Below are 8,959 nucleotides of genomic sequence, written 5' to 3'. Positions count from 1 at the left end.
GACAACGATCATGAGAATGTTTTATGTTTATCTATTGTATTGGAAGAAATTAGAACAAATTGTAGACTACACACAGGCCTTACAGGAAATTGTTTTCTGCGATATCTGGTGGAGAGATCTGCTGGAGAAATACGTCACTTCGGGATCTGATCCCACCTACTTTAGGACAATTAGAAAGCTGAAATGAAGAATGGCTTTCAGCAAACTTCACACCAGCTCGAATCAGACAGTTGCAGCAGACTGACTGGAGCTGCAGTTGCGTCTCCCTCCAAGGCAAAGAGACCAAAACATTCTGCCAAACCATCTCTAAACTGGAGAGGATCGTGCAAAAGGAAGACATGTCTTCTTACAACACAAACATACTACACCAGCGTTTCTAAAGCCTCTCCTGGAGGACCCCTTGTCCTGCATGTTTTAGATCTCTCCCTGCTCCCACACAGCTGATTTAAATGATCAGTTTGTTATTAAGCAGCTTCAGGAGTTCATAACGAGTTGATAATTTGAATCAGCTGTGTGGGAGCAGGGAAAGATCTAAAACATGCAGGACAAGGGGTCCTCCAGGAGAGGTTTGAGAAACGCTGCACTACACGACACTACAGGACACTACTCTATACTACGCTTTCACACTAAACTGCAACACACCACACAACGTCACACTATGGTACACTACACCACATTAAGCAGCACTACTCAATTGTACACCACACCACACTTAACTACACCACATTATACTGCACTACTCTTACACAGCTACACATACTGTATACACAACCTCCCATAGATGCACAGCACATAATCTTCTTCATGTATAGACACAGGTATACACAATTCTCTCGCCTGTTCACAATAACCACACGCATTACTGTAAAATCATCCTTTCACTTGTATCAGTGGAAATTCGAACTCCTATTAATTTACATTGAACTGGTGTCCAGAAGGCCTCTATCAGACCATAAATGAACACAAGCCTGCACGGTGATAATCCATTTGTAGGGTGAATATAGAAGATGACAGTTAAAGATGATTTAGGGGACTCAGTTATCTGTGTGGCTTTTTCCTCTTGCATCCCAGAGATGCTATAAAAGGAAGTGCCATTTAGTGTAGCTACAGACATCTACAGGACCACAGAGAGAACTACACAAGCAATCAGCACGAGGTTAACGCTTATGATCATGTGACCCAAATGCATCACTTAACTCAGACTTCTCTACAGGTACAGATAGCCTGGGAATATCTGTTCATTATGAGCTCACACCTCTCATCTCTAACCTTGGGCTCTGTGTGTTTAATTCACAATGGCAGATGTGCATCAAGTCTCTGAGTGAGGAAAGTAATACAGTCGCCTGACTAATGACCATGAAGCTGCTATGTAATGTCATCATAAATTATATGCATACACTTAGTGACTGCCCCTAAATATTCTATCATGTCACCTGTGTCAGCACTCTTCCCTTTGTGTTTTATTTATGTTACTCCCTTGTCTGTACCTATGGGCATACACATGCCACAATGCAGTTTAATGCATCCCACCACAAAAGGCTTGTACTGTTAGTTGCTCTAGACAAATAGATGTTCATAGATAAGCACAGGTATGCATTATGCACACACAGACACACACACACACACTGAGCAAGATAAAGCATTTACAATTATTACAAAGGGACATTGCATATGAGGAAACTCAGTATGCCTTTGGCTTCCAGCTAATCACTTATTTGGACAATCGTGAGTCCTGTCTAGTATTTCAAAAACCTGTCAGGGCTTTTTTGATATAATGCAGAATTATGTATGACAGATAACAGTATTTTCAGAAGACACTGAACAGTGACACAATGGTTTTCTTTTCAGTTGCTGCTGGAAAGCACTCTGTGGGCTCATGTTTTTTTTTGGGGGGGGGGAGGGGGGCTTGTGTCCAATTATAGATAACATATTTGTTCAGAGAGAGAGAAAATCACTCCGCTCATATCGATCGCTTCACTCCTTTCAGAGAGGAAAGGACATGACAGAACTGACCTGCTGCCCGTTACTCACTAGTGAGACAGCATTAATGGCCAACTAAAAGGATGCTGCATAAGTCACTCCTTCTGCAAACACAAAGTACAAGGGTGAGACTGTGTGCACATGTGTGTGTGAGTGAGACAGAGAGAGAAAGAGGAAGCTTGTGTGTTAGACATAAAGAGGGAGTATATATGTATATGTGTACTTGTGTCTGCGGGTGAGAGGGTGTGTGTGTGTGTGTGTTTTCTGTGTGAGAAAGAGAGAGAGACAAAGAGACAAAGGGAGTGTGTGTCTTTCAACTTTAGTTGAACTTTAGACTGAACCCTCAATCTTGATTGGTGTGAGTAAGCCCTTGCTTGTACGGCGATTGGCCAATTCTGTACTCTGTTTAATCAAGCAGGAAGTCTTTACTCTTTCACTTTCTTTTCCTCACAGCAGCTACATTGTCATGTTCCCCAGGAGTTAGTTTTACGTGAGAACAGATACAATAGTAAAGCTACAAAATACAATAGTAAAAATACAAAAATACAAAAATACAAACTAAAATAATGTTTGGATTATAGCTATACGTTAGCATAGTAAGCAACAAATAGATGTATTGAGGGAAAATCTGAACGTCACATAACACTTCTGAGACAGCTTGTTTGTAACCGGTGAGTGGAGAAAATAGTCAGGGTGTGATCTGTATGTGAGGAACAGGAGTGACAGGAACAACTTTGTGGTCTCATTGGAACAGGAGTAACAGTGCAGAATGGCGACTAACGTTACTGTCTCATTGGAACAGGTGTAACAGTGCAGAATGGCTACTAACTTTACTGTCTCCGTGGACGAGGTGTCCTGCCCTGTGTGCTGTGACGTCTTCACCAACCCGGTGCTGCTGCCGTGCAGCCACAGCGTGTGTAAGGCCTGTCTACAGCAGTGCTGGAGAGACGGCACTCGGAAATGCCCGCTTTGCAGGACAGTGGCCCCCCCAGGGGCCGACCCCCCGGTAAACCTGGCTCTAAAGAACCTGTGTGAGAGGTTCGCCCTACAGCAGGAGGCTGGCGGGGCCTCAGAGACGCTCTGCAGCCTGCACCAGGAGAAACTGCTGCTCTTCTGTCAGGTGGATAAGCAGCCCATATGCGTCGACTGCGTGTCAAACCTGCACAACAATCACAAGCTCTGCCATATAAAGGTGGCTGTGCGGGACCATCAGGTGAGAAACATAAGCATCTCATTCTTTCAATACAGGCTTTAATACTTACACTAAATGTACATTTTACTGTAGACTCAGGAGGGAAATTTTCAGATAATCCCTTTGCTCTTACCTGAACCTGTTAGGCTGGTTTTATGTACAGGAATACATGGCACATACCTTTACCCTTTCATCTCAGATGTTCCCAACATCCCTCCCCCTGCTTCTCTCCATTTTTATCTCTCACTGATCTATTACGTCCATAGAGAGATTAGACATCATTGTTATGGCCAAGTATGAGCTCGGTTCTAAGCAAAAGTTTTAAAAGCTTTGGAAGCCCTCCTTGTGATGTGGCTGTGAATCATATTCCTCAGAAGCTGATTCCGCCTCTGTGCTCCTTAATTACATATCATTCAGGATATATACACAGTAATTGTCAGTTAACACCATTGAGTTTTCAAATGCCTGGAAATAATTTATACTGAAACCTTGATGGCATTTGTGTTGGGTTGTTGTTTTCCCTGTGAATCAGTTTTAGTTTTTTGTACATTTCCTGTGAGTGTAAATTCCAAATATTCAGAAACACAAACACACATGTACACACACACACACACACACACAGTATATGCATGCACACAGGCAGGCACACAGACACACACAACATTAAAGTCTAGATGCTGTTCTCTTTAACCTTAATCATTATGTTTCAGATGAAGATCCAGACAGCACTGAAACCCTTGCAGAAAAAGTTGAAGGTCTTTCATGAAATCAAAGACACTATAAGTCAAACCACGCAGCACATTAAGGTATGAGAATCACAGTGTTAGTTTGAGAGGTAAATTGTGACTTATTAATCAAGTTAAGCTCACCTGGGCCCTCTTCAGCACCAGGTCCAGTACACAGAGAAGCAGATTACAGAGGAGTTCAAGGAGCTTCACCAGTTCTTGCATCGTGAAGAGGCAGCCAGGATCGCCGCCCTGAAACAGGAGGAGATGCAGAAGAGTGCAGCATTAAACAGGAAGATGGAGGAAACATCCAAAAAGATAGAAGCCCTTTCAACCACAATCTCCGCCATTGAAAAGGACATGGGAAAAGAAGATGTACTATTCCTGCAGGTAAGAGCTCTTATTAAACTGTGACCTAGAAATATATGAGAAAGATGTATTGTTTGTTTAAACATTCAGGGTGGGCACCAGGTTTTGACATTTTTCTCCTATTTTATTGCAGAACTTCAATGCAACAATGAAAAGGTATAGTATGTGAGTGCATGTATCATTCATTCTGTCAGTGTGCTGTATGAATGTAAACCCACATCAGCACTGACCCCTGCATCTTACTGCAGAGCCCAGTGCACCATTCAGGAGCCAGATGCTTCAGGACTACTGATTGATGTGGCCAAACACGTGGGAAACTTGAAGTATACAGTCTGGGAGAAGATGTTGGGGATGGTGCAGTACAGTGAGTACTGGGGATGAGTAGTGTGGATGGTGCAATACAGGCACTATTAGGGTTAGTGCAGATAGTGTTAGGGATCAGTACTTGGAATAGTGCAGAGCAATGAGTGCCAGGGGTTATGTTCTTAGGTGATACTCCGTACACATAATGCTGATTAATGCATGTAATTCACCTACAGGTAGGTCCTAAATATACAACCATTTATAGACACCTTAGTCAGAGGCGGGAAGGTCAGGGGATGGATTATGTATTTCAGATGACTGAATTGTCCTCTTTTTTATCATCTTCTTCTCTTCTTGTTTTTCAGCTCCCGTTATTCTAGACCCCAACACAGCATATCACACACTCAGACTGTCTGCAGATCTGACCAGTGTGCAGGATTGTGAACAGGAACAACCGAACAATAATGACCTAGAGTCAATCTATCCCATAAAAAAGGTTCTGGGTTCAAAGGGATTCAGCTCGGGGAAACACCAATGGGATGTAGAGATCAAGGAAAATACTGTCTTTCACATGGGTATTGCTAATACACCTACTAAAAGAAACAAATTAGGAGATGGAGAGTGGTCTCTGGAGCTGTCTGCTTGTTATTATTTAGTTTCAAGAGGGGGAAATTACAACTTTAGATTGGACCTGGACTGTGACCAGAGGAAGGCAGCAATCATTGATCTCCATGGCAATAAAGTTATTGATGAAACTAAATACACTTTTGCGGGGCCAATCTTTCCATACTTTGGTTTTAGCTATGCGAAAGATCGTCTGAAGATCATACCTTCCAAGGTCAAAATAACAGTTTTAACAGGTGGTCGGTGAATGAATTCTCATCCCTCTGCAAAATTACAATTTACTGGTAAGAAGAATTTTACTATATGAGTTAATTATAGCTCAAAGTAAAGGCAGCAGTCATTATCAAAGAACATGAACAGTGTCTGGTAATTGCTCAAATCAGACATTGGATGCCTCAATCTGAGGTTAACCTGGATGTGAGCATCAAGGTGGTGTATATATACATGTATATAGATGTGCCCATGAATCTTTCTTCTAATGCCTGGAGGTGCATCAAAATGTTAAGTTTACTTCAGTCATTTGCAGCCAGGTAAGTACTAGAGGTTGAAGCTGAACAACTGCTCAACTGCATGGATGGTCAGACCAAAACAAAACAAACACTGTTTTCATGTTCCATGTTCAGGAGAGAGGGGCAGGGCCATGCAAGGTATTTGGGCTCAGGATCTTGTACATTTTTATATTTTTATTAATCTTGTGTGTTGTGTATGAAATTTTGTGTGTATTTTGTGAAATTTTCTCATTTGATCCATATATGTATTATATTTTTCATTTGACTCTGAATCATAGGCATAACCATAATAACAACACAAAAATAAAGGAAGTAACACAATTTTTAATGGTATTTGTTATTGTCCATTTTGCACACATGGAAACTGCTAACAAGAGAGTGTGTCTATCCTATTTTTGACAAAATGTGGGGTGTCTTGGAATCACTCATACTAATGCCATCACAGTGTGATTGGAGTAAACAGTTTAGTCCAGTCCAAAATGATTATATGATTTACACAGCTCTACCAAACCAGCCAAAAGATTACCTTCAATTCAGTCTCCACTTCAGCTGAAAGTACGATGTGATGCCTTGAGAGCAATGTTCTAGTCAGATCTAACGCTACAATAAAAACACCACCTCAGTGCCTTGCATCTTTATTAAACAAAAATTCATTCCAACAAAGACTTCAATTCTTTGCTTGGATATCCAGCCAAATGTGCATGAAAAAATAATATATATTATTACAATCCACACAAGAACAACTGATGAATTCCTATTAACATGTGCAGCTACTTGCAGTGTACAATTTTATCTTTTAGATTCCGTTATTTCATCAGTTCAGGTACAGAACCAGATCTTAACTCTCACCAGGGTCTCAAACCTGCAACCCTCCACAAACAGATCCACAAACAGAGTGACGAGTCACTGTTCTTCTGTTAATGGTAGTTCCTGAGCTGCAGGCCCTCATCATTCTCAGCCATGCAGTAGACTGCCTGAGGTCCCTGTGGTGGGCAGCTCCTATCAGTCCTGGAGGAACCTCCTCCTCCTCCTCCTTCTGCTCACCCTCAGCCCATAGTCCTGCTCTGGAGTGTCACTCACCAACACATCAGGGGGTGATTGTGTGCCGAGCGGAGTCAGAGGAAAGAGTAGGCAGAGCCTGGAGAGGTGAGAGCCACCTGCAGCACCCCCACTCCCCTGTAACATTTCTGGAGTCTCTATATCAGGAGGAGTGAATCCGATGTCTGTGCCAGGGGATTTGTGTCTGACAGGAGTAATGATGGTACAGTCCTGGCCCTGGTTTTCTCTTGCTGTGTGGGCAGCAGCAATGGTTGGAGCAACTCTACATACTCTTGCTTCTTCTGTAACCCCCTCCGCAAGAGATGGGGCCAGCTTTGGCGTCGCATTGTCCCCAACGCCCTGACTATTCGGAGAAACCCCTCTGTAAAGAGGGCCTGAGGCTTGCCTCTCCTGCAGGGCCCCTGTGGGGGGGTGATTCGTCCTATCTCCACGCGTGGAAGTTTGGGGGCGAGGCTGGGGTGCGACGTGCTTCTCAAAGGACAGAGGGGGGAATTTGCAGACGCTGGTTTTCCTGAGCTGTGGTAAAGAGAGCAGCAAACTCCTGTCCAGAACACTGCTGCCCAAGCTCTTCCTAGTCCCTCCTCCTCTTCTGCGTACAGGACACTGCAGCTGCATGCTGGAGTCAAACTGGGGGGTCACCTGAGAGTCAGAGAGAGCAGAACAGTGCTCTATCAAACTACAACATGTCACAGGATAACACATAAGCATTCTTAACAACATACTCAGGTGAGCAAATCAAATGACCGGACTACAGTTGCACATATAAGCGTCATGGAGGCCCTCAATCTTGTAATACCAATGAAATAATTGTTCATGCAGTACAACACTTATCCTGGATGCAAAATGTACCTCTTCTTACGGTGGGCACTTCAAGAAAATACAAAGCTGGCTTAATCGTTAAGAATTTGCGTGTACAACACAACACGCATACACGCACACACATACAGTATGTCGACATATAATATTTCTACGTTACCCATGAAGAATGCTCAGAGTTGCTCGTCCGCTGTTCCGACAGAAAAGACCTGGGGTTGAGTGCGCTTCGCACTTGAGGCCCGTAGTGGTGTGTGGCGCCATCTACCGGAGGTTCGAGGAACAGTAGCTGTGGCTTCGATTTCAACAGGCTACCCTTCCGTGTTCTGCGGGGCATCAGGAGCAGCCAGCGGCATGAGGTCAGACAGGGCTACTCCTGACACAGATAAGACCATCAACGCATTACGGCATGACCCTTTTATTCTAAAAAATCGATTGTCCAAGCATGGTTTGTTACAAGTACACTGATATGCACGAAATTGTTAACATTTTAAACACAAACTGCGACAGTTATCGCACAACTCAGGACAATGGCATTGTGAATGAAACATAGCAGTCTAGCTAGCTTCTAACAATCTAGATGAACAGATGTACTTTTTGTCACCTGTTGACATCGGAAATCGTTACATATTTTATCAACAAGCTGGTTACCAGTTTAACAAAACCATGCCATACATACCGAAACTGTCATTTATGTTCACATATTTACTTTGAGAGGGATTCAGGTCACGTCGATAAAATCAAAACACCCATATAGCCATATGACTACTGGCTAGTTAATGTGGGTCTACACTTACGCAAGTTACGCATACTAAAATTTGATACTTCCACCCTTATGATTGGTTCAGAGTTGAGCCGGGAATTCAATGTGTGAATCCTATTGGGTATTCAGTTACCAGCTGACCAGAACGGGTAGGACTGCGCCAAAATTCAAATCCCCTATACGAAGTAACCCAGCACGAAAGTCAGTTTTTATATTAATGCTGGAAGTTGTCAAGAAACGAGGAATTAAGAGTCAAAAGGACATTCTTCAAATATGAAGGTTTGATATATCTAAATAGCTACATTATGTCTGTTCCCTTTACTTCGCTTGCCACCTAACGTTAGCTAACTAGCTACCTGGCTAACATTGTAATGTGAGGTTAGTCGCTAACGTTAGCTAACATTAACAGGATAAAAAACATCCTAAGTGGGGTATCAAACACAGATTGAAATTCCATTGTGATAACTTTCTACAAGAACCTCTAATTTAATTTAACATGATTCATATGTTTAGCTAGTCAGCTAACGTTAGCCAGCATAGCTATTGTAATGGCAGGTAAGTTGTGCCATCCGACTAGTTAGGGGTTCTGTCATTTACTGATAGTTAACTTGTCTAGTTGACG

General features: G+C 42.8%; 2 protein-coding genes across 2 annotated transcripts; one reads left to right on the top strand and one right to left on the bottom strand.

Moving 5' to 3' along the window:
• Window positions 1–2,443: 2,443 nt before the first annotated feature.
• Window positions 2,444–5,440, top strand: LOC118771675 (tripartite motif-containing protein 35-like). The gene is made up of 7 exons (XM_036519683.1): window positions 2,444–2,470; window positions 2,783–3,193; window positions 3,883–3,978; window positions 4,057–4,287; window positions 4,400–4,422; window positions 4,515–4,630; window positions 4,935–5,440. Exons 2-7 carry the CDS (start codon window positions 2,798–2,800, stop codon window positions 5,438–5,440), a joined length of 1,368 nt encoding a protein of 455 aa, XP_036375576.1. The 5' UTR covers window positions 2,444–2,470; window positions 2,783–2,797.
• Window positions 5,441–6,704: 1,264 nt separating this feature from the next.
• On the bottom strand, window positions 6,705–8,308 carry rhno1 (RAD9-HUS1-RAD1 interacting nuclear orphan 1). Its single transcript, XM_036519682.1, has 4 exons — window positions 8,254–8,308; window positions 7,738–7,950; window positions 7,147–7,400; window positions 6,705–6,840 (listed from the first exon to the last, which is right to left on the bottom strand). Exons 2-4 carry the CDS (start codon window positions 7,909–7,911, stop codon window positions 6,705–6,707), a joined length of 564 nt encoding a protein of 187 aa, XP_036375575.1. The 5' UTR covers window positions 7,912–7,950; window positions 8,254–8,308.
• Window positions 8,309–8,959: the final 651 nt, after the last annotated feature.

This window comes from Megalops cyprinoides, chromosome 25, assembly GCF_013368585.1.
Source record: "Megalops cyprinoides isolate fMegCyp1 chromosome 25, fMegCyp1.pri, whole genome shotgun sequence".
Lineage (NCBI taxonomy): Eukaryota > Metazoa > Chordata > Actinopteri > Elopiformes > Megalopidae > Megalops > Megalops cyprinoides.
The sequence above is the reverse complement of the archived record's forward strand: the minus strand, read 5'-3'. Positions and strand labels throughout refer to the sequence as shown.

Excerpts from the sequence above, each read along its gene's own strand:
- rhno1 (XM_036519682.1), bottom strand. The coding sequence starts at position 7,911 with ATGCCCCGCAGAACACGGAAGGGTAGCCTGTTGAAATCGAAGCCACAG. Across the intron at positions 7,401-7,737 it reads ACTCTGAGCATTCTTCATGG|GTGACCCCCCAGTTTGACTC; the intron begins GTAACGTAGAAA and ends TCTGACTCTCAG. Across the intron at positions 6,841-7,146 it reads ACAGGGGCCCTGCAGGAGAG|GCTCTGCCTACTCTTTCCTC; the intron begins GCAAGCCTCAGG and ends TCACCTCTCCAG.
- LOC118771675 (XM_036519683.1), top strand. The coding sequence starts at position 2,798 with ATGGCTACTAACTTTACTGTCTCCGTGGACGAGGTGTCCTGCCCTGTG. Across the intron at positions 4,288-4,399 it reads AAGATGTACTATTCCTGCAG|AACTTCAATGCAACAATGAA; the intron begins GTAAGAGCTCTT and ends ATTTTATTGCAG. Across the intron at positions 4,631-4,934 it reads GTTGGGGATGGTGCAGTACA|CTCCCGTTATTCTAGACCCC; the intron begins GTGAGTACTGGG and ends CTTGTTTTTCAG.